At 44.0% G+C, this 25,548-nt stretch overlaps 1 protein-coding gene across 7 annotated transcripts in view; it reads left to right on the forward strand.

The window, feature by feature from the left end:
• The window catches only part of cdk5rap2 (CDK5 regulatory subunit associated protein 2), a 194,142-nt gene that overhangs the window by 96,012 nt on the left and 72,582 nt on the right, over nucleotides 1–25,548 (forward strand). For all 7 annotated transcript variants that reach the window (XM_072488369.1, XM_072488365.1, XM_072488364.1 and 4 more), the window contains 10 exons: nucleotides 2,465–2,656; nucleotides 4,170–4,296; nucleotides 8,448–8,593; nucleotides 8,722–8,838; nucleotides 12,154–12,291; nucleotides 12,399–12,508; nucleotides 14,209–14,348; nucleotides 22,023–22,175; nucleotides 23,832–23,947; nucleotides 24,102–24,242. In XM_072488369.1, the coding sequence (XP_072344470.1) occupies nucleotides 2,465–2,656; nucleotides 4,170–4,296; nucleotides 8,448–8,593; nucleotides 8,722–8,838; nucleotides 12,154–12,291; nucleotides 12,399–12,508; nucleotides 14,209–14,348; nucleotides 22,023–22,175; nucleotides 23,832–23,947; nucleotides 24,102–24,242 (1,380 nt within the window). The remainder of the gene's footprint in view (nucleotides 1–2,464; nucleotides 2,657–4,169; nucleotides 4,297–8,447; nucleotides 8,594–8,721; nucleotides 8,839–12,153; nucleotides 12,292–12,398; nucleotides 12,509–14,208; nucleotides 14,349–22,022; nucleotides 22,176–23,831; nucleotides 23,948–24,101; nucleotides 24,243–25,548) is intronic.

Below are 25,548 nucleotides of genomic sequence, written 5' to 3' on the forward strand. Positions count from 1 at the left end.
CGTTTGTCGCGGCGCCAACCCCTCCGGCACCGGCCTAGCCCCCGGAGGTGCGGAGAATTCCGCAACTTCCAGGTGGCCCGATGCCGGAGTAGTTCGCGCCGTTCTTGGCGCCGGCATCGCGCCAAGTGCAGGAGAATTCCGCCCATAGAATCATAGAAACGTTACAGCACGGAGGAGGCCATTAGGCCCATCTTGTACATGCCAGCCCAAGGACACCCAGGTGGCCTTACTAATCCCATCTTCCTGCACCTGGTCCATAGCCCGTAGCTTCAAGCACTTACGGTGCAGTTCCAGGAGCGGCACGGTGGTGCAGCGGTTAGCACTGCTGCCTCATGGCACTGAGGACCCGGTTTTGATCCCAGCCCCGGGTCACTGTTCGTGCGGAGTTTGTACATTCTCCCTGTGTCCGTATGGGTCTCACCTCCACAACTCAAAAGATGTGCAGGCTAGGTGGATTGGGCACGCTAAATTGCCCCTTAATTAGGAAAAAAATAATTGGGTACTCTTTAAAAAAAATGTTTAAAAAAATGTTTTTTAAAGGTGCAGATCCAGGTAGATTTTAAAAGAGTTTAGGGTCTCTGCCTCCACCATTCAGGCAGCGAATTCCTACTACCCTCTGCATAAAAAAGGTTCTTTCTCATGTCTCCTCGACACCTTCTGCCACTTATCTTCAATCTATGTCCCCTGGTTCTAGAATTCTCCACCAAGGGAAACAACTTTATCATGTTACCCGCTATTTCTTCCCCTCTTAACCAACTTATGTTGCTCTGAAACCTATTCTGTTTCATCTTTGAGCTAGACTGTAAACAGGATGATTATACTTGATATTTGTAACATATTGACTGGCACAGGTATACTGATAATCCACAAGAGTACCATCTGTGTCTCATAACAGAACCCCTGGAAAACAGCTGAAACTTGGTCATGCCGAGTTTTCACTTTGTCCCGAGTGTTTCTGATGTACATTGTAAGGATCAGAAACTCTTCCTGCCCTGTATAAAACAAGTCAAATGTTGGTCTGGTATCAGAGGCAGGACCAGGAGCCCCCAACGCAGGAGATTCTTGCCAATAAAAACAGCAGATGCAGGTCTGACAGCATCTGTGGAGAGAGAACTGGCTAGCTAATGTTTTGTGTCTGAATGAATCTTCATCAGAGCTAGAGAGAACTGGAAACTGGAAGTAGTGGGGTGGGGGTGGGGTTTTGTGGAGCAGTGAGGGATGCATAGAGGGCAGCCTCTATGGAGACTAGGCAGTGATTGACAAAGATGTCCTGGACAAAAAGACAAAGGGAATGTGAATGGAATGATCATTGCTGAGAAGGGTGCATATGGTAGCACATAAAGAGATCAGAATGTGTTAATGGCAGAACAAAGGTAAGCAGTGTGTTAAAGGACAACCTGGAACAGGGAACAGATGGCCCGGGTGGGGTGGGGGCAGGGAAACTGATTTTAAGGGACAACAAAGATGAAAAGGGGGAATGAATAAACGGAAGAAATAAAAATAAATTGAAAGAAATAAAAATGGGGTGAAGGTGGAGGAGAAAGGTAATAGTCTGACGTTGTTGAACTCAATGTCCGGATGGCTGTACCGTGCCTAATAGAAAGATGGGGTGCTTTTCCTCCAGTTTGCATTGGACTTCACTGGATCCTTGCCAAGGATGGGCATCTGGACAAGAGTGCGGGTTGGTGTATGGCAATGCCAAGCGACAGGAAGATCTGGGTCCTGCTTGCGGACAGACCAAACGTGTTCTGCGAAACGGGCAACCAGTCTGCGTTTAGTCTCTCAAATGTAGAATAGACCGCATTGGGAGCAGTGAATGCAGTAGACTAGACTGAAGGAGGTGCACATGAAGCACTGCTTCACCTGAAATGAGTGTTTAGGTCCTTGGATGGTGAGCCAGTCAGCCTTGTTCAGTCAGCAATGGGCATATCGCTGTAGGCTGGTATTACCCCCAAGGGTGGATTCCAGACTAGAAATGTTTGCTAAATCCCTGAAGAAAGAATCAGTTTTATTTTTAAAGAATTCCAGATAGACACCCTTGACCAGAACTCAAGAGAGACATAACTTGGAGGTAGGATGACAGCTTGGACAAGAAAAAATGTCATTCGAACAATCACAGAAACCTTGATTGGAAAAATCAACATGTACTTTTGCCTAAAATATTTACACTTCCTCTTCCAAATACAGCCTTTTATAAAATGATCCCTTCAATAAAAGTGTGTATTTATTCAGCTAATGTTATGTAATGATGCCATTGAAACATCATTTTACTTGGTACCTGGGTACTTGAGTTTAAATTATTTGATCAGTAAAATTTGATCCACCACATGTTTTCTCATTGTTGAAAATTGATAGCATCAGTCGAGCAAGAATTTTAACGTTTTTTTTAACTTTAAAGTTGCACTTTTGGATGCTGACTAATGTCAGGATGACTGAATATATTTATTTTCCATTTCCTTTTCAGGAGGCATCAGAACGTTACAACCGCCGTTTATCTGAGCTTAGTCGTGAGATTCGGGGACTGAATCGTCAATGCCTTGAGAAAGAACAAGATGACTTGGGCCTGTTGACACATGACTGTGTGTTAAATCAGGAGCAGATACTGGAAATGGCTCAACTTAAAGCTGCTTCTGATGAAAAGGATAAGATTATTAATGTAACTATGGCTGCAAATCTAGATGAATTTGTATAAATGACATGGAATTGTATTTTTATCTCACTGATACTGGAAAAAGTATCAGTCTTCATGTTAAACTGATAACAGCCTGAGTTATCTATCGGGAGTTATCTATCTCTCAAGAGGCTTGGAATATAAAAGCAGGGATGTACTTCTGAAGCTTTATAAAGCATTAGTTAGGCCCCATTTAGAATACTGTGAGCAATTTTGGGCCCCACACCTCAGGAATGACATACTGGCACTGGAGCGGGTCCAGCGGAGATTCACACGGATGATCCCAGGAATGGTAGGCCTAACATACGATGAACATCTGAGGATCCAGGGATTATATTCATTGGAGTTTAGGAGGTTGAGGGGAGATCTAATAGAAACTTACAAGATAATGAATGGCTTAGATAGGGTGGACGTAGGGAAGTTGTTTCCATTAGCAGGGGAGACTAGGACCCGGGGGCAGTGCCTTAGAATAAAAGGGAGTCACTTTAGAACAGAGATGAGGAGAAATTTCTTCAACCAGAGAGTGGTGGGTCTGTGGAATTCATTGCCACAGAGGGCGGTGGAGGCTGGGACGTTGAGTGTCTTTAAGACAGAAGTTGATAAATTCCTGATTTCTCGAGGAATTAAGGACTATGGAGGGAGAGCGGGTAAATGGAGTTGAAATCAGCCATGATTGAATGGTGGAGTGGACTCGATGGGCCGAATGGCCTTACTTCCGCTCCTATGTCTTATGGTCTTATGGGCAGATGATGGAGTTGTTTGTGATTCTAGTGTTGAAGGGTTACTTGAAATCAGACTGAAGCCAGTTATTCAAATGTAATTGTCTTGGAATATTATCTCAAATTTAGTCAACGTTATTTATATTCTTTGTAACATTTGTTTTGTAAGCCTCAGAAGATATGTCAAAAACGTCTGAGGGAAAGCAAGATCTTCGCAGAACCAGATTTTAAGCCATTTTCTAGGGGTCCTTCCAGATTTAGGGAGGGACTTTGATGGGATCCTTGTGGATTTCGAGCTCCCAATGATAACAAAGTTTACCTTCCGCTTAGGCTTTAACAATACTGGTTTCAGTGAAAACAAATTCTTATTAATTGAGCTTTGTTAAGAATAACTGTTCTGGCTTTTTCATTGACAATGGGCAAATGGTAGGTGAGACAACAGCCTCGCTTTAGGGGGTGGTTTACTCATTGGAAACATTAGACGAGGTCTTCCGGCTGTACAAGCCAGTGGCATCTTCCGGTCCCTGCGTCGGTGCACCCCTGCTGTGGGTTTCCCTGCGGCATGGGGTGGATTCAATGGGAAATCCCATTCCAGCAGCGAGACCAGAAGATCCCACCACCGGCCAACAGCGGGGCCCCTTCCCACCGCCGGGAAACGCACCGGGGGGACCCCAGAGAATTTTGCCCTTGGCGTATCATTATAATGAGTTCCTCAACGTGTAATGTTTATTTCTGTGATTTAAAAACTAATTTTTGACACAAATTACAATCTTTGATAGAAACTGATGGAGCATGGGCAAAAGAAAGACCAATATTTTGCACAATACGAAACTCCAAACCCTTCGCATATTCTTGAGCTGAAACAGACGATACAAATACTGCAAGAACAACTGCATGAAAGAGAAGGTGGGTAATAACAAGGAATTAGTAAAATTAAAAGCAGGTTGCTTTAGTAAGTTACCTTCTGGTACAGTAATAATCCTGAGTGGCTGGGCTGTGTGACAGTGGAATTTTGGCTCCCTTCAAAGGTACGTTGGATAATTGAGTCAATATTTGGAAGACCCTGCGGAGAGCAGATGTGAGAAGCATAAGGCAAAGTGTGTTATATACTGACTCCTATCACAGTTGCTGATTATTATTAACGCAGTGATCCACACGTGCTGGTGCTCTGGTGGGTGGGGTGGGGTGGGGGGTGAGAGAAGAGAGAACAAAACCTATAAACCGCTGTTTTATATGCATGTCTACAATATGTATCATTCAGTTTATTTTGCTTGTATAAAATGCCACAGCCTGGGTTCTGGTAGATCTACCATGTGGTTCCAGTAGCATTTTGCAATTACTGGAACTCAGTAGAAATTTAAGTTAAAACTCCTCAGGTGAAAATAAGAATTGTTTTATTTGTCTTCTACTGATTACAATTGAAAGTCATTTAGAAGGCAATTCGTAGACAATTTGAAGCTTTCAAAGAATCACAGAAATTATCCTCTTGCTTAGGCAAACAGCTCGCAATGACTTTAGCGGTCAAAGTCTGAAAATGAAATATGAAGACAGGGAGACAGTGAATAGTTCAGATCAAAGTATAGATGATTCATGAAAGAGAGAGAGAAATCCAGCTAATGATCCAGCTCCAGCAAAAAAATGGCCGAATGAAACTTTACAGCTATACTGTTTCATCTGTCTTTAGCCATCTAATTACACCCCAATATAATCCTAATTGGTTTGGATTAGACTCAAACACATCTGATTTGACAGCAAGCCGTCCATCTTTAATATGCAACATTAGTTCTAATTGTTTCGTGTCTGCATACTTGTGTATGTTAAGGAATGCAATATTGTGCTGTTATCAAGACCAGTTTGAACTGGTCTTCTGCTGACTTGGCTGTTATAACAATAGAGCCTTCATGTTACTGTATTGTTGCTATGTTGTTGCTATAGATTCTGCCCTGTCCTTGGACAGTCTTGAAAAATGTATTCATTAGTTCAGTTAAAGTGTTTGTTTTAATCTCTACTGCTGTATCAGGTTCATTTTGTGTTTCTGTTTTTTATGTTTTACTGTCTTGCTAGAATAATGGAACTTAGTCAAATGAATTATGCTGTGATATGCTGTTTTGTAAGCTGGATGTTTTGAGATGACCTGAGGTTATGAGAGTGTTGAAATCCTTCATTTAAAATGGGTAAAACTGGGGCTTACTATTTATCCTAAATAGCTATCTTTTACCTATCAGGTGTGTTAGGAAATAGTTGACTTCTACAGGTTCTCAGTCACTAAATTTACACTTCCATTATCCAAACTGCTCCTGCCATTTACTTTATCCAAATTCTGTTGATCGTTAAAATGCTTATCCTCCCTCTTCAAATCTGTCCCAATTGCTATGCCTACTTGAGTGATATCTTTCTGCATCATATTTCCACGAATACTATCACCTCAAACTGATCTTCTCCATAAGACATGGGAGCAGAATTAGACCATTCGGCCTATCAAGTCTGCTCAGCCATTCAATCATGGCTGATACGTTTCTCATCCCCATTCTCTTCCCTTCTCCCCGTCTCCTTGTATCCTGCTCCACCTGTGACAGCATTCAAGGTTTGCTTGCCCAGTACCGTTTGCTTGCCCAGTACCATTCTCCTTGCCATCTCGCTCTTTTTTTAAAAGGAAAAACAACCTTTCTTCAAATCCTTCTCCTCAACCTTGCCTTTGGTTTACCAAATCTTTGCATCATTTTTTCTTTTTCCCTTCTTGATGGGTATCTACTGTTTTGTCATTCTAAGTTGAAGTGCTTTGAAACCTCTTTCCACAGAGGAATAATGCAGAAAGACTTTGCCTCTTACAGGTTGCATTGAAATATGCGTTGTCATGAATTTGCCGAGTAATAGCAGTAACACGAATCTTAACAAATAATGCAAGGATCTGCCCAGCAACAGATAGAAATCTGCTTAGCGACAGCAGTAGCCAGCATTCAAAAGGCTGTATGAGATGCATCTTTCCCAGTAACAAAATTTGTAGGCATCATAGATAGAATCAGGTGTGAGTCGCCTATTAGTAGAAGTAACCTATGATTGGGAGATCAGAGAGGTATACGCATGCTAAATTCTAGAGTCAAGGAATTTGACAGGCAGACAACCAAATACACAATGCAGAATCAAAGGGGAGAAATGGTATAAATGCCAGTACCCTCAGAAGCAGGTAGGCCAGTTTACATCTAGCAGCCTGGAGACTAGTTTACATCTAACAGCTTCTAGGTCTTGGATCCAAGGCAGTGCAGAAACCTTAGTAAAGGCAGTTTAAATATGGGCCAGGACAAGGTAGTCCCCAGATATGATTATCATCCCTGTATTATGTGGTAACTATAAGCTGGTTTTGACTTCTAGATCTATTTGATTTGGATGTTGTTCACGGAAAGGGGAAGACGAGGGGTAAATATATTTTGGAACAAGGGGTATGTTCTACAGAAACTGTGTGTGTACTTAGTAATTCATATACTTAATTGTCTTCGCATAATATAGTCCTTTTTGTGTGTATTTGTCTTTTTAATTTAATAAATAGTCGTTAATAATTGTTGCACAATGACTGGGCTGCTTATTCTCATTGGGGTTTCACTTGACTCCTCACACCATCCCAAAAACAAAACTATACACCTCCATCAACTGTTGTTCCAAATTTGGATACCCTCACAGATAACATCAACGTGGTTCGTGAAATGCAAGACATTTGCTCAATCGGAAATATTTAATGCCTGATAGATATACTTTTTGTTAGTTGCTAATACACAATCTCTTCCGTAAGTGATTAACTTTTTTCTATTCTGAGTTTAAGTTAAAATTAGACATTAAATTTCAATATCGAGATGTGATTGTACAGTGACTAATCAGTGACTAATGTTAATGACTTGTGAAACATCTAATGCAGGAATTTGAGCTCAGTAATTGGTTTTGGTTCAGGGTTCCCCAAACTGGGTTCAGAGTTCCGCAAACTGGGTTCAGAGCTCCGTGGGACTCAACCAGAATTTTTGTGGTGGGTTTAAATTTTTAAAATGTTGCCCTTCCAGCTTGACCAGTCGAAGGTGTTTTCTTTTCACTTTGTTGGCCACTGATAGGCCCACTAGTCAGCTGATCAGCAGCCAATGCACTGAGAAGCTCGCCTCTGGACGAGCTTCAAATATTTGCAAAGTCACAGTGTCATGTGAGTGTCCCTTCAAGAAATCATGGCTTCAGTGATGTCATTGTGAGGGTGGAGCTGGGCTGTGGCTCTGAGTTTACTTTCGCTTTTACTTTTGCTTTGTGTTTGGACTGGTTTGTACTGCACAGATTGAAAGAAGGGTTTCTCTATCTTCATTTTAAAAGCTGTTTCCAGATTACTTGCTAACGAGATAACTGCTTTCCGGAAGGAATTCAAACCGGCTGTTTGAAAAGGGAAACAGAGTATCAATAACAAGTCTTAAAGACAGAGTGCCGTGTGCTGGGCCACTTTGAAAAAGGGTTTCTGGTTTATGGGATCTTGTTAAATTGGAACAGTTAAGGGGGATTCATTAAGGGTTAATAAATAGATTACTGTAGCTGTGGGGGGTATTTATGTTTGCAGTTGATAACAATTCTTGCATGTGTGGGGTTATACAAATGTTAACTAAATTCGTAGAATAAAGTTTGTTTTTTTGATTAAAAGAGCCTAAGACCTCTGTTGAATAACACCTGAAAGGCAGGCTCTTGTGCTCATCCTAGCCAAATTCGCTAAACAGTTGCAGGTCAGGTCAACTCTATGATATACTTTGGAGTTTTCTAAACCCTGGCCCATAACAACAGGCAAGGCCGAGAGCTAAGGCAACTGGACAACGGAGCAAGGTAGGTTGAATCCACAGGCCGGGACCAAGAGAGGCGGGGGCCTGAGAGAGGCCAATACTGCAGGGACCAGAGAGAGAGGCGTGTGTGTGTAAGGTAGAGGTGTGTGTGTGTGTGTCTGTGTGTATTTAATAGATCAAAAATGAATATAAGTAGGACCAAGATTTTAAATGTATTTAAGTGAACCTTACAATTAATGCATATCCTTTCTTTCTTTAACTTAGCTGAATTCAATCAACAAGAGCCTGAAGAAGACGAGATCCTCGTTAAACTGCCCCAAAAAGAGAAGAGCTCAGCGAACCTGAAAAAAGAACTCAATGAAAAAACTGAAGAACTAAACAAGAGCCTAAAGAAAGAAAATGAGGCAAAAGTATATGTCTGCTGTAGCTAGAATAAGTCCAGGCAGAATTGATAGTTGAATGCTTTTCAAATTACTTCATATAATTCACTTCTGTGCGAATGCCTAACTGAATTTTTTTAAAACTCTTGATTTTGCAGATGGAAGTGGCTCAACTCCAGTCTCTACTTGACCAATTCAAAAAAGATACTCAAGCACAGGCTGCATGTATTGAGTCATTGTCCAAAACCATGCTGGTCAAGGATGAAATTATTAAAGTAAGACATTCTTTTGGAAAATGGGGTAATTTTTATTTGTTCTTGAGATGTGAGCATTGCTGGCATTTATTGTCCATCCCTAGTTTACCTATAGCAGGTGGTGGCGATCCATTTTCTTCAACTGCTGCAGAGATGTGTAGGTACACCTGCAATGCTGTTAGGTAGCGAGTTCAGGGTTTTGACGCAGTGACAGTGAAGCAATGGTGATGTAGTTCCAAGTCAGGATGATGTAAAGTTTAACGGGGAATTTGCAGATGTGTGTTTCCATGCATTTGCAGCCTTTGTTCTTTTAGGTGATGGAGGCCATGGATTTAGAAGGCACTGTCAAAAGAGCGAGTTGAAATATAAGACATAGCGGCAGAAGCAAACCATTCGGCCCATCAGACCTCTGCCTTTCAATGAGATCATGACTGATCTGATATGATAATCCTCAACTCCACTTTTCCGCCTTATCCCCATTCCTTTACTGAGAAATCTGTCCATCTCCGCCTTGGACATACTTAATACCCCAGCCTCTAAAGCCCTCTGTGGTAAAGAATTCCTCAGATTCACCAGCCTCTGCGACGCAGCATATTTTTTAGATAGTGCACACTGCTGCCATTGCACTGGTGATGGAGGAAGTAAATGTTTAAGGTAGTGGACGGAGTGCAGATCAGGTGGGCTGCTTTGTCCTGGATTATGATAAGCTTCTTGAGTTGTCAAAGCTGCACTCATCAAGGCAATTGGAGGGTATTCCATCACAATCCTGACTTGTGCCTTTGACAGGCTTTGGGGAGACAGGATATGACCTATTCTCAGCAGAACTCCCAGCCTCTGACCAGCTCTTGGGCGCAATCTAACAAAATTGGAACAGAGTCCTATGATGAGCACATTTAGCAAGATGCTTCCTGGCGCAACACCATGCTACCTATCAGGACTGTTTCAATTCAGGGCCTCAGTGGGGAACACCCCGCTGAGGTCACATTTAGTTCTTTTTCCTGCACTGAGGGGTTTCGCTCACTCGAACTCCTCAATGCAGGAAGAAATCTCACCCACCCCCCACCCTCCCAAAGCCCTAACTCACCTATAAGAGGACCTCGGGGAGGGGGGGGGGGGGGGGGCTGCACCCCACCTCTCACACGCTGGACATCCCTGGGCCCAATCCCCACTGTGGAAAAAATGCCAGCCTGTCACCTTGGCATTACCAATGCCCCTGCCAGCTGGAAGTGCCACCTGGGAACCTTGACAGTGCCAGGCAGGCACCCAGGTGCACTGCTAAACTGGCAGTGTCCAGGTGGCACCAGCAGTGCCAAGGTGCGAGCCTGCCCAGAGAGCAAGCACCTGGGGGCTTCTGATCCCGTAGGAGACCCTCAAGTGGCGTTCTGTCAGGTCCACTTTTGTGAGAACCAGCACTGAACAGCACTTGCCCGAGGCGAAGGGGTGAGATCCCAACGTCTCGGGTAGATCAGGGGAGTGCTTATTAGAGTGAGACTAGTTGGGCAGCACGGTAGCACAATTGGATAGCACTGTGGCTTCACAGCGCCAGGGTCCCAGGTTTGATTCCCCACTGGGTCACTGTCTGTGCGGAGTCTGCACATTCTCCCCGTGTCTGCATGGGTTTCCTCTGGGTGCTCCGGTTTCCTCCCACAGTCCAAAGACGTGCAGGTTAGGTGGGTTGGCCATGATAAATTGCCCTTAGTGACCAAAAAGGTTAGATGGGGTTATTGGGTTACGGGGATAGGGTGAGGGCTTAAGTGGGTCGGTGCTGACTCGATGGGCCGAATGGCCTCCTGCACTGCATGTTCTATGTCTATGTCTATTTGCCAGATCGTGGGCGGGATTCAGATCATAACGCCTCACGAGATTACAAAGAACAATACAGCATAGGAACAGGGCCTTTGGCCCTCCAAGCCTGTACCAGTCATGATACCACCCGTGGCAAACCCTCAGCACTACCTAGATAGTGCACACTGCTGCCATTGCACTGGTGATGGAGGAAGTAAATGTTTAAGGTAGTGGATGGAGTGCAGATCAGGTGGGCTGCTTTGTCCTGGATTATGATAAGCTTCTTGAGTTGTCCTATCCGTCTATAGCCATCCTATCCGTGTATTTGTCGAGATGCCTTTTGAATGTCGTTAATGTATCTGCTTCCACAACCTCCCTTGGCAATGCCTTCCAGGCACTCACCACCCTCTGTGTGAAAGAAACCTGCCTCACACTTCTCCTCTAAATTTTGCCCATGGACCTTAAACCTATGCCCCCTGGTGACTGACCCCTCCACCCTGGGAAAGAGTGCCTGCCCATCCACTCAATCCATGTCCCTCATAATCTTGTAGACCTCTATCAGGTCACCCCTCAACCTCCTTCATTCTAATGAAAACAGTCAGAATCTATTCAGCCTCTCCGCATAGCTAACATCCTCCAGACCAGGCAACATCCTGGTAAACCTCCTCTACACCATCTCTAAAGCCTCCACATCCTTCTGGTAGTGTGGCGACAAGAATTGTGTGCAATATTCCAAGTGCGGCCTTACCAAGGTTCTATACAACTGTTTCAAGCCGGGTAGATTCCCGAAGAGGAATCTTCCGGCATCTACTGACCGCACCGCCTATTGGGCGCAACAAGGCCAGTAGATCATGCTCACTATTGATGTGGCTGGTGCAGTTCAATTTCTGGCCAATTGTAACCCCAGAATGTTGAGAGTGGTGATTCAGAGATGGTAATACCATTGAATATCATGGGGAGATGGCTGAATTCTCTCTTGTTGGAGATGATCATAGCCTAGCACTGGCGTGCGTGACGTGTATAACTTGCCACTTATTAGCCCAAACCTGAATTGTCCTGGTTTTGCTGCACATTGACATGGACTTCTATTGTATATCTTGATGGATTGCAAATAGTACTAAACATTGCAATCATCAGCCAGATTCCTCACTTCTGATCCTATGATGAAGGGAAGATCATTGATGAGCAGCTGAAAATGGAACTCCTGCAGCAATATCTGGGAATGAACTGATTGGCCTCCACCAACCACAACCAGCTTCCTTTGTGCTGGATAGGACTTGAGTTTTCCCTCTGATTCCGATTGCCTTCAATTTTGCCAGGGCTCCTTGATGCCACATCTCGTCAAATGCTGCCTTGATGTCAACGGCAGTCACTCCTCACCTCGCCTCTGCAATTGGATGGAATTTGAACCTTGAGCATTAGCCTGGGCAACTGGATTACTAATCCAGCCCCATTACCTCTACACCACCATCTCCCCCGTGAATGGGAGCGCCTTTTCCTGTTTTCTTTGTTTTTTTTCTAAACTTGCAGTTCATTTTTTTGTTATCACAGGATCTTCAGTCTAGAGGACTCTCTGAGGAAAAGGGAGCGGAGCATTTTGCAAGCGATGTAATTGTGTCAAAGGACTGTATCCAGAGGCCTGATCACCCTCCAATAGAAAGAACTATCATCGGTGGAGACAGCCAGCAGGTATGTAATCATTTGCGTGGCTATTTGATTTTGGCTTTTATAGATATGTTTTACTTACATCCAGTTAACAAGGGCACCAATATGATCACTAGTTAATTTTTTTGCAGTATGCCCCGACTTTAGAAGATCAGATGTCAGAGGAACACTTGCATCATGCACTAAAAAGTGAACAGCAGCTGTACTCTAGACTGATCAAAGCAGTGAAAGAACCAGACAGGTAGAAAATTACGATTGTTTCTATCTTCATTAAATATGTGGGGGTTCTTTTGAAATAAGAACTAAACAAGAAGGATTTTGAAAATTCATGTATCTCTATTTGTAGCTGGCTTATTTTTAAAGAAAATTTTGTATGAAATTAAAGTAAGGCAGTGCTGGAATTCTAATAAAACAGAAAGTGCTGGAAATACTTCGCAGGCCAGGCAGCATCAATGGAGTGAGAAACTGAGTTAATGGGCTGAATTTTCCCGTGGGCTTCGAGACCCCAAAGTCGAGACCAAATGAGGGTTCTGAGCTCGCCCATACCGGCAGTGAGACCGGTACATAGATATCACTGCGACAGCCTCCTATTTGGCAACTCTGGAGCTTCTGCAGGCTCACCGGGAGAGGCGAGTGTTGTTGAGGCGGCATACAAAATGCAAGGATATCTCAAAATGGATGTGCCCTCAGAGCCTAAAAGGCAAACAGTAATTTGGACATATTCAGAGGCTCTGATAACCCCCGCAGTCTATTGCTTGCAGGGGATATCCATTAAACTGCTCATCTCCACAAGTACTGGGGAAAGTGCTCTGCTACTGGCAAGCATGAAAAATCACCCCTATTGGGGCCCTTAATTATTTTAGTTGATGTCCTCCTCCTGCTATTCCCCATCACCTGTCACTCTGGGGCCCGGATCAATCAGCCCAAAAACCATTCTGATGAAAGGTCATAGACCTGAAATGTTAATTCTATTTCTCATTACAGTGATGCTGACAGATACGCTGAGTATTTCCAGCATTTTCTGTGTTTATGTGCAAGACCTAATGCCGCAGTGCCCTTTTGCCAAAAAAGTATATATTCGAGGTGAAATGTGTCTGATACATTTGAAATCACAGCTTGAACTCGTTTCTCATACTGAGCTCACCTCTAATGAACAAAAAAACCTGAGTTGACCCTGCAAAGTGGTTGTCGATGCTTTGCTTTCATTCTTTGCTACGAAGGATATATAACATCCATTTCTTAATTTAGAGATTTGTGGTTTTATTTTTGAATAAATTATGCTGTTTTTGATTCTACGTGGTGCTTTTAATGAGACTCAAAAGTCAGTAATGATCTTTTAACACCATCTCCTATGCCTGAGGGGATATTTTAAGGCAGTGGGTTAATTAGCCTTTTTGGGGGGACCTGGGCTCAAATCCAGTTCAGACCCATGCGTTTGTAGTCTCTGTGTTCGATCTGAAAGGATTTTTTGAAATGAGTTTGGAACACACTCAAATTCCTAGCAGGCATTGTCCTACATCACAGCTTAATAATGTGACCCTCATTGCCAATTCCACTTGGATGGTGCTGGAAGGCTGGCATTGTAAATTGGGAGGGGGAGGTCACACTGTAGAGAAATTTATTGTTATGATATAATTTACCTGGATGTGCTTCGTAACTGTTTTTGAGAGACTCCAGTGGCCCCAAAAGTAGTTCATCACTGCTTTTGCTCATCACTGCTTTTGCTGCTTCCAACAATTACCTATTGGCATTCCTTGCATATGTACTCGGTTCGACTTTTATAGAAACCTGTTTATTTACTTTGTGCCTGTAAGATAGCACAAGTAAACCACCCAATATATATTTCATTGTGTATGTTTTTATAAATTGGCTGTATGCGGAGCACTGTTGAGCTTTTTTTCCTTTCCCATGATATTGCTTCTTTGCCTCAACTTTGTGTAGCCGCAGTCGCATCCAGGCCTTGCAGATGGAGCTGACAGCCATTCAGTTGCTGCGGCAACAACTTGAGGAAAGCATTCAAATCAATCAAAATCTACAGAAGAACTTGGAACAACAAATCCAGGATGCACAAGGAAAAGCAGGTAGGATGCAGATAAAAGCACCATAGTGCGTTATGGAGAAGGAGAACAAGCCCTTTCCTTGAAGAGAGATCATGTAAAAAAAAGTTTTATCAAAAGGCAGATTTAAATATTGCATTGTATTTCGAATGAATGGGAGCCATGCAGTTTTGTTATTGAGGGATTTTTAAATTGCGTTTGGAAAACGCATAGCCAAGCCCAGACAATTGATGCTGTCCACTATTTAATAGTGGACAGCATCACAGCAGTGTTCAAAGCTTGTTCATACACCCAGTCCACCAACATGTGAACTCTAGCAGGAGTCATGGGATAGGGATCACAAGCGGGATCCTGACCAATGTCTATTTTCCCCCTCCTTCCCTATCCCACCGACACTGTCTATTCAATGTTTCCCATCGGCTGCTTAGAATAAATGGAAAAAGAAAGACTTGTTTTTCATGCTCTCAAGATGTTTCAAAACACTTCACAGCTGGTGAACTACTTCTTGGAGTTTGGTCACTGCTGTTGGAAATGTGACAGTTAATTTGCACACAGCAAGCTCCCACAAATAGCAGGGCGATAATGACCAGATAATTTGTCCTTTGTAAAGTTAGCTAAGCCAGATCAGCAGTCAAACCTGGAAGGTTCTGGTCAGAATGGCTTAGTGAATACCAGGTGATGTCTTTAGCCACTGGACCATTCATTCGAGGAAGCCGGCCCCTGAGAATTATAAGATAATTTCACTAATTCTTAGACTTTTGTCAGACAAGGAAATTAAGGGTTAGGGCACCAGGGTGGGTAAATGAAGTTTAAGGTACAGATCAGTCATGATCTAACTGAATTGAGTTCAAGGTGTTGGACAGCTCAGTTCTGTTCTTCTATGCTAACTTTACCTCTGGCCAGATTTTTACGCTCCCGCTCTCCCAAACCCCTGGCGGGTTTTCAGGCTCCGACCCAGACATAATTATTCGGTGGGGCAGGCAGTGCTTTTGACGGGAAGCCTACTCATGCCCCGATGAAAGGCCCTTGAGTAGCCACTTCAGGGACTTTTCCCACCCAGTGTCAATTCTTAGGCTTGCAGGTGCCCGATGGCTGAGAGTGGGAAACTGAAAAGGTTTTCATCCTTGATCTCAAGTGGGAAGGTTGAATGGCGGGTGCGGGGGGGGCACTTCAATCTTTTTTTAAATTCATTTACGGGATGTGGGCATCAATGGTTAGGGCATCATTTATTGCCCATCCCTAGTTGCCCTTCAGAAGGTGGTAGTGAATTGCCTTCTTGAACCGCTGCAGTCCTTAAGGTGTAGGTGCACCCACTATGTTGTTAAGGTAGGAGTTCCAGGATGTGACCCCAGCGACAGTGAAGGAGCAGCGATATATTTCAAGTCGGGGGGTGAGTGACTTGAAGGCCCCTTCAGACTGGACCTTCAGTGACGCGGGGGCTCTTCTGCCACACCTCCCATGCTCGTCCCCCATCTCTCCCCCCCCCCCCCCCCCCCCCCCCCCCCCCCTCCCCCCGCCCCTTTATCCTCCTGCCCCCTTCAGACTGCGCTCTCTCCTCAGTGACCTGGGGGCTCTCCACGCCCTTATTTACCTGAAGTACAGTCCCTGGACCTGATCTCAGGCTCGGTGCTGCAGTACTTCATCTGGCCACTGCAGACTTCCGTCCAAGTGACACGTGCAGCGCGCTCGCCATCCTGAAAATTCAGGCCTCTGTGTTGATTATTTTGAATAACTAAGGGCGTGATTTAATGGAAACAATTTCTAGGTGTTTCTCACCGGTTTAATCAACACTTAGAATTATTTTCATCATTTTGGAGCTGAACTCCGAGATCGGGCTGCCATTTTGAAAGGGTGCCGTGATCTCTAACTGAGCTTGTGGGTCCCCCATACCTCCCACCCATGGGCAATGTCACCCCCCACCCCCTCACACACACATGGGCATTACCCCACACACCTCCAAATGAGGAGGCCCCCTCCCCTTACAAGCTCCCCCTTTCCAGGTCTCCCACCCGTCACGGTCCCCCCCCCCCCCCCCCCCCCACCCAACCTTTAATAGGCCTCTTTTTACTTATCCTGCATACCCCCCACCCTTCATAATCCCTCTTTCATGAGCATGGCCCCCTCGCATCCTGACCCTTGGCAGTGCCACCCAGGCATCCTTGCGCTGCCACCCTGGCAGTGCTCCTTCCAGCTTTGCACATTCACCCAGGGTGGCAATCCCAAGGTGTCCACGTTCCAGGTGGAGGGCCAGGCGGCCGCTCTGCACTATCCCTGGTCACCCAAGGGCCTCCGATGACCCTGGAGACCCTCCGGGTGCTGTTCCACCTGGTTGACATTTGTGTGGCCCAGTACTGAACGACGTTCAGCTGCGGCCCCCCTGGAGAGGCTGTTGATCCCAGGAGACTAGTAGATACCGGGTACGTAGGCCTTAATTAGATTTAACGCCTAATTACTCGAGCACGGCTTGGTCCCGCCCATTGTGGACGGGTTTCTGATCCCGACGCCTTGCGGGACTTGGGTAGATCCTTTGAAGGTGGTGGCTATCTGGAAGCCCGCGGGTGGCTTCATGACCAGTAGATAGCACCCTAAATGTAGCTTTCAAATTAGTTGTGTTCATTGTGGAAGATACCAATTTAATATATTGTTCAAGAGGCTCCTTTTACATTTAAGTTCTGAATTGAGTTATGCGCTCTTGGTGATGTAGTTTTACAATTAAATTGTGGGTTTGTCAAGAAATTAGTGAAAGAAAAGTTAAATCAGAACTGCCCTGGTCCAGATGCTAAATGTAATTTTCTTTGTCTTCCACTTGAAAAGCCAGCTAATGACATTGTGGTAATCAGCAAGTGGGTGGTTGCTAAATTTATTCTGCTGAATAAACAGGGGGGCACGGTAGCACAGTGGTTAGCACAGTTGCTTCCCAGCTCCAGGGTCCCAGGTTCGATTACGGGCTTGGGTCACTGTCTGTGCGGAGTTTGCACTTTCTCCCCATGCCTGCGTGCGTTTCCTTTGGGTGCTCTGGTTTCATCCCACAGTCCAAAGATTGGCCATGCTAAATTTCACCTAGTGTCCAGAAAGGTTGAGTTGGTGGGGTTACGGGGAGAGGGTGGGGGTGTGGGCTTAGGGTGCTCTTTCCAAGAGTCAGTGCAGACTCAATGGGCTGAATGGTCTCCTTCTGCACTGTAAATTCTATGATTCTACAAACTGTTTATGAGATAACTTGTAGTTCCAACCTGGCTTTGTAAACATCAGCATTTTTAAAAATGTTTTACAGTATCCTGCAGGTTATGTCGTTTTAATAGTGACATATAATTTAAAATATTCAATTTTAATCCATTATCATTTTTTGTTTAAAACAAAAATCTCTTATTTCCTTCCAGTTTGGAGTAGAGTGTCCTTCAAATACATTAATTTTCGGCATATCATTTAATACATATATTGCACCATGCGGATTCAGCTGCACTTTGCGAACACTAAATCTCAATAGAAATTTGAGTTAAAACTTGTTGGGTGCAAACAAGAATCATTTTATTTGTCTTCTATTAATTACAGTTCATTTAAATTCTTATTCTCTAATAAGTCCAGCTGGCATAGGACTCACAGACAGGCAATCTGTAGACAATTCAACTTTCAAACAATCACAGAAATGATTTTCTTGTTTATGCAAACAGCTCGCAATAACTTCAAAAGTCAAAGTCAGAAAATTAAATATGAATGACAGGAAGATAGCGAATAGTTAAATCAAAGTATAGATGATTCATGAAAGAGAAAGATGGCTGAAAATCCATCACAGTTACACCAAATCATATCAGACTTTAGCCATCTATCTACACCCCAATGTAATCCTAATTGGTTTGGGGAAGAATCAAATAAGTTTGATTTGAGGGTTAGTTGTCACTCATTAATAGGCAACATTAACCTAAAATGTATTCTTGTATGAGCTTATGGAATGCGATTCGGCTTCCTTATCGCATAAACTTGCTTGTTGGGACAATGGTCTCTACGCTGTTGCCAGGGAGCTTGCCTTGTCCTTGGGTTACTTTATCTTGGAATTGTATTTGTTAGCTGCATAGGAATTCTGCTGTTCTATGTTCTGTTTGCAGCTATGTTCTGAAATGCTGAATATGTGTTTTGAAATGACTGATGTTATGAGTGAGTTTTAAAATGGTATTTAATAGACATGGGGTTTAATGCTAAATTTATTCTGCTGAATAAACGGGGGCACAGTAGTACAGTGGTTAGCACAGTTGCTTCCCAGCTCCAGAGTCCCAGGTTCGATTCCCAGCTTGGGTCACTGTCTGCGGAGTTTGCACTTTCCCCCCATGTCAACGTGCGTTTCCTTTGGGTGCTCTGGTTTCATCCCACATTCCAAAGATGTGCAGGTTAGGTGGATTGGCCATGCTAAATTTCGCCTAGTGTCCAAAGAGATTGAGTTGGGTGGGCTTACTGGGTTACGGGGATAGGGTGGGGGTGGGGGCTTAGGTAGGGTGCTCTTTCCAAGGGCCAGTGCAGACGCAATGGGCCGAATGGTCTCCTTCTGCACTGTAAATTCTATGATTCTATGAACTGTTTATGAGATAACTTGCAGTTCCAACCTGGCTTTGTAAACATCAGCATTTATTTTTATGTTTTACAGTATCCTGCAGGTTATGTCGTTTCAGTAGCAACATATAATTTAAAATATTCAATTTTGATCCAGTACCATCTTTTGTTTAAAACAAAAGTCTCTTATTTCCTTCCAGTTTGGAGGAGAGTGTCCTTCAAATACATTAGTTTTGGCATATCATTTAATACATATATTACACCCAGCCTTTAAAATTGCTGAGGTGACATCACCAATCAAAGAACCTAAAACTGCTTTTTATGAGCTCATGCTGCAAGGATATTGTTGGAATTATATTCATAAAATTATAGCACCTCTGGGAATATCTGGATCTTGGTTTATTATTCTAAACTAGGCAATCTACTTTCTAGCACCAGGCTGCTGACAGAGTTATTACTCTAAAATCTGGGAAACCTAAAGTTAAAGTCTGGTCGCATAGCTTTTTAAAACTTGGAATGTACAGTTTGCCATTGGAAGCTGCAATTTGTAGTGCTTGACAACAAATCCATCCATTCTGAATTCTCCCTCTGTATACCCGACAGGCGCCGGAATGTGGCGACTAGGGGCTTTTCACAGTGACTTCATTGCAGTGTTAATGTAAGCCTAATTGTGACAACGAAGATTATTATGATTGCTGTCCCAATCTTCTTTGTTATAAATGTATTGATTTGTGTCCGCATTCTGGTACAAATGTTCTGTCCTCGAGATTTTTGTTGCTTTTAAGCCATTGTTCCTCTAATATTAAGTTTCTAGTGCATCTCTGAGCTCATATCCTAAAACTTTCCTCACATGTTGATTGCTCTTATTTTAGTGCGACTGATTTTAGACTTATTGGTGATTTATCAATTGTTAGAAGCTAAGGAATAAATGTAATTAATCAGTGAGTTACATTAAAAACACTGTGGTATAGCTGTTCAGCACAAAATTGATTGGGTGAAATGGTGTGATCTAGTTTAGTCTCTGAAACAGTGATTTTAAAAAAAGTGTTGCAAGTATAGTATCTGAACATTGTGTGCTTAACAAAGACCATACTAATTTTGTGCCAAATCCTCTCTATGGTCAGTACTACTTCTACTTTCAGTAGCAAGTGCCGTTCCGAGAGAGGAACTGAATATATAGATATTAATAATAGATTTTGCTTCACTTAGAAAAACTAATGTCTGAAGGAGTACTTTTTAATAATGTAATGGAACTGGATTAAACAAATACAACGTTTAGGTGAGGAATCATGGTTGGCTGTGCAGATGGGTACACAAATTTGCAAAGCAATGTAAACAGACTGAGGCGAGAGATGACGTTCAATGTGGGGAAATGGGAGGTCATCAAAATTGGACCTATGAAAGACAAATTGGAATTTTTTCTTGGTGTGAGATAAAGAGCAAAGAGACTTGGGTGTCACAAAGTTAATGTGCAGGTGCATAAAATAATTAAAATGGTTAATAGAATGTTGATCTTTATCTCAATGGAGTTGGAAAACAAAAATGATGAAGTGATGTTTCAGCTGGATCAGCCTTTAGTCTGAGCACTTTCTGAAATCCTGCATATATTTTAGACACTGAACAGGTCAGATATATTGGCCTTGGAGGAGGTGCAGCAGTAGTTCACCAGAATCTTACTAGAACTTAAAAGGGTTAAATGGGGGCAGGTTGCATCAATCTTTATTCTCCTGAGTTTCGAGTCAATAGAGTAGATTCAGAGAAACTTATTTCCTCACGTAAAACAAGAGGACGTAATTTTAAAATTCGAGCTAAGTCATTTAGGAGTGAAATCAGGAAGCCCTTTTACCACACCATGCATAGGAAGTCGAACCTCTGTTCCCTAAAATGGATGCTGGGTACGTTGAAATTTTGAAGAACAATATCAATAGGTTTTTTTGGGAAAGGATATCCAAGGATATGAGGTAAAGGCAAATTAATAAAGTGGAGAGCCATGACCTAATCAAAGATGAGCAGCCTTGGGGCTCTGAATAGCCTATACCTGTCCCTATATTGGCCAGAAATTATTATTTTATATGTAACGAGTTGCCAATATTAAAATTAAATTTTCCAGTTAGGTTACTTTTTCGTCTTGATTCATTTGATGAAAATCAATAGCTGGAATTGTTATATAGATCAGAAGACATCTGAGTGAGAAAGGCTGCATGGTCCATCCTGCTGTCTTGCCTTCTGCCTTTCAATGCAACATCTATATTTCTCAACTAATTCCAAAAATGTTGCCTCCTTATCTATTTTCAAAGTCTGCCCCGTGTATTTAACGCTTTCTTTATGGGCGAAGAACCTGTAACACTTGTCCTAAATTTTACCTTTGCCAGTTGAACCCATGTCTCTTTATCCTACCTTCTAATTTAGTTTGAAGTAATATTTTGGTTCTGTGTTTCCAGTGCTATTTTCTGTCTTAGAATCATAGAATCCCTACAGTGCAGAAGGAGGTCATGCAACACATCGAGTCTGCACCGGCCCTTAGAAAGAGCACCCTACTTAAACCTTCATCTTATCCTCGTAACCCAGTAACCCTACCAACCTTTTGGACACTTAAGAGGCAATATGGCACGGACAATCCATCTAACCTGATTAATTTTGGACGGTGGGAAGACACTGGAGCACCCGGACGAAACCCACACACCTTAACACTTGGGATTTGCATAATGCCGCTTCTGCATTGCCTTTCTGTACTTGCATTTAATTCCCTATATTTTTTCTTTTAATTTAGAGTACCCAATTATTTTTCTTTTCCAATTAAGGGGCAATTTAGCATGGCTAATCCACCTAACCTGCACATCTTTGGGTTGAGGGGGTGAAGCCCACGCAGACATGGGGTGAATGTGCAAACTCCACATGTTCAGTGACCCAGGGCCGGGATTCAAACCCGGGTCCTCAGCGCTGCAGTCCCAGTGCTATCCACTGCGCCACATGCCGCCCTATTCCCTATATCTTATGTTCAGACCTGGAACATTTTACTCAGCATATGGTCTGATGAAAGCACAGTCCCTACTAAAAAATATAATTTTATCCTTTGCTTCTTATGATTCTATGATTCTTCTCATAAATGATGGCTACAAGTAGTCATTTTGCTTATTTGTTGAAATTTATTGCCCCCAGACACTGCATCCAAAGTGGACTTGGTTGATTTTCGAGAGATTGAGGCTCTACGCCACCAGTTGGAAGAAAGTCAACGCTGGAATGTGTCTCTACAGTCCCGACTTGGACAGATGCAGACTAGAGCTGGTGGAGTGGGTGCAGCCAATGATTCTGGTATACTGTTACTTTTCTCTCGATGTATACATGTATCATGTGCATCATCAGCAGGTCACTTGTAGCCTAACATAATATCTCTTTTTAAATGGATTATTCTGTAGTTCTAGAATCGCAACAGTGCAAAGGGAAGCCATTTGGCCCATCGAGTCTGCACCGTAAACTTGTTAGTATGTTGTGCTTGTTTACTTTTCCAGTATACAGGTCAAAGTAAAATTATGGATTGAAATTTTTACAATCAAAATGGCAGTTGCAAAGATTATTTTCTAATTTAAAAATAGCTCCCGATCTTTTCCTGTGTTGACGAGCTAAGTGCAACCTCAAAGGAAAAAGAGTCCCTTTTGATAGCGGGCCTGTTCTCTGTGCCTAACACCTGGCTAAACCCGCCCAAAACAGGACTCTTTTTCCCATCAGATCACACCCTTAGTCTTGCAAATGGAGAATCCTGTCCAGTATTTTTGGTGCTGGAGTAACATTATAACCTTCAAACAGTTAAAACTGTAAATATTAGAAATACATGGTAGATTAATTATCTCGTTTGGAGTGGGGTGGGGGGGAAACAGGTGAACATTGTGGGTGGGTACCTTTCATGATTTCATCATCATACCTGAAATGTTGACCTGGGGCGAAATTCTCCGGAAACGGCGCGATGTCCGCCGACTGGCGCCCAAAACGGCGCCAATCAGACGGGCATCGCGCCGCCCCAAAGGTGCGGAATGCTCCGCATCTTTGGGGGCCGAGTCCCAACATTGAGGGGCTAGGCCGACGCCGGAGGAATTTCCGCCCCGCCAGCTGGCGGAAACGGCCTTTGTTGCCCCGCCGGCTGGCGCGGAAATTACATCTCGGGGCGGCGCATGCGCGGGAGCGTCAGCGGCCGCTGACAGTTTCCCACGCATGCGCAGTGGAGGGAGTCTCTTCCACCTCCGCCATGGTGGAGACCGTGGCGGAGGCGGAAGGGAAAGAGTGCCCCCACGGCACCGGCCCGCCCGCGGATCGGTGGGCCCCGATCGCAGGCCAGGCCACCGTGGGGGCACCCCCCGGGGTCAGATCGCCCCGCGCACCCCCCCAGGACCCCGGAGCCCTCCCACGCCACCTTGTCCCGCCGGTAAGGTAGGTGATTTAATTTACGCCGGCGGGACAGGCAATTTATCGGCGGGGCTTCGGCCCATCCGGGCCGGAGAATCGAGTGGGGGGGCCCGCCAACCGGCACGGCGCGATCCCCCCCCCCCCCCCGCTGAATAACCGGTGCCGGAGACTTCGGCAACCGGCGGGGGCGGGATTCACGCCAGCCCCCGGCGATTCTCCGACCCGGCGGGGAGAATGTCGCCCCTGGTTTTCTTCTTCAAATGCTTACTTAGCCACCATGTAACTCCGACCATTGTCTGAGACAATAGCTGGGATTTTCCAGCCCTTCCCGCCTGTAGGATCTTCCAGTCCCACCGAAGGTGGAATCTTGTAGTGCGTTCCCCAGTGGTGCAACTGGCAAGCAACCCAAATGGCCATTGATATCCCAATAGCGAGATGCCTCTGCCGCCAGAAAACCCACCACAAGTGGGGGGGGTGGGGTTGCAGAAATTCCCAGCAAATATGTTGAGTTTCTTTAACTGAAACATTATGCATTGCAAGCTCTCTTCACTGATCTGTAATGTTTTCTAGGTGACACGTTTACAAGCTATGGAGACCAGACTTCATACCTCAGCATCTGCTTGGGACAGTTTGATGATTTGGAGCAGGAAATAGTAAAACTTTCCCTGCCAGAGCTTAGACAAAAGGTGATGCATTTTTTAAAATCGTATTTTCATTCCCATCCGACTCTTCAGCTTTTGTGTCTTTTAATTGGAAGGGAATATTTTATGTTGCATTATCATAATATTGAGACAACTCATCTGTCAAAAAATTATTGTTTTGCCTTTTACATACATCTAGGTTATTGAACTTCAGAAGTCTTTAAAAGCATTGCAAGCCAACAATCAGGAGTTGCAAGATAGAATTATGTCAGAGCGTTCCATTCTGGGCTCTGACAATCAAGAAAAACAAGATATATCAACAATGGCTGCTCAAATTCAGGTGAAGAAGTTGCTCTGAAGCAGTGGTGAATTAACAAAATGTTATGTAATTGGACGTATTTCTCTTCCAGTATTGTGCACAGCTTCTGAAGTAGTATAAGGCGTAGGTTCAGAATGAGGTCTACTTGAATATAAAAATGTATGCAGAAGTGTGGGGTGGATTTTTCACACAACGTCAGGATTCCCGATTGGGGGGAGAATGGAGTGTCGAGGGGAAAACGGGTTTGTTCCGGGCGCCAAACCCATTGCGATGCTCCAATCGGCACGCTACCTACCTCTCACCAGTAGGAGGATGCAAAGCAGACATTTAAATGAATGTCATTAACAGGCTCAAATCACGATTCTTCACCCCCCCCTGCCCCCACCTGGCCGGCTTTGGTGCAAGTTTGCCCAAGTATGGCCATGACGCTGATGTGAGTCAAGGGGGTCAGAGCATAACTTGAGGTGCCCACCCCCCAGGTCCATTGGAAGCCTCCCCCACAACACAAATCATGTTCCTCCCCCACAACAAGTAGGGGCATTTCCCCACCCCTCCTCCACCCAGGCGCATGCATGAGGGTGACCTGACCCCATCAGAGAACCCCCGTCAAAGAGAGCTCCTGCCTATAAACTGAAGAATCACTGCATTTTCAATTCCCCTTCTGCTGCCTCAGACAAACGTGTTTAAAGCAGCAGCTATTACAAGTGTCAAGAGGCTTCCTCCAAAGTCCAGTGCACTTCAAAGGGCATCAAATCCCTTGAAAGCCGTTGAAATTTAAATCTTGCATTCAGTACATTGCACTAGCCAATGGGAGGGGAGGAATGCCCCTACTTGTCAGCAGCGGTGGTGGGAGGGGGCGACGACTGCTCAAAATGGCAGCCCAATACCGGTGGATTCCGATGGAATCCAGCGAGTTCGTTACCCCCTCTCCCCCGCATGAATTAACATAGTAAAGGAGAAAGAATTGCATACCGGATCCCGCTCCTCACACCAGCAGAGACCAGTAGCGATTGTCTGCTGGGAGGAGCACTTAGGCTCCAGAACGGATTTCTTATAATGCATATAACTTTCATTGCATAGAAATGTGGCTACTCAGTTAACTTATTTCATATTTCGTCTTGTTCTATGACATTTCCCATAAATGTTGTGCATGAATTTCATTATATAATGCAACAATTCTTATTATTGAATTAATTTAAAACTATCTGGATATTTATAAAGCTTTTCAGAATATTTGATATGACTATTTGAGTTGAAAATTGTTACTTTTTGTTTCAGGTCTTCTGTAATCCATTTTGCATTCAATACATGCTTTCATTTAAACTTC

This window comes from Scyliorhinus torazame, chromosome 22 (genome assembly GCF_047496885.1).
Source record: "Scyliorhinus torazame isolate Kashiwa2021f chromosome 22, sScyTor2.1, whole genome shotgun sequence".
NCBI lineage: Eukaryota > Metazoa > Chordata > Chondrichthyes > Carcharhiniformes > Scyliorhinidae > Scyliorhinus > Scyliorhinus torazame.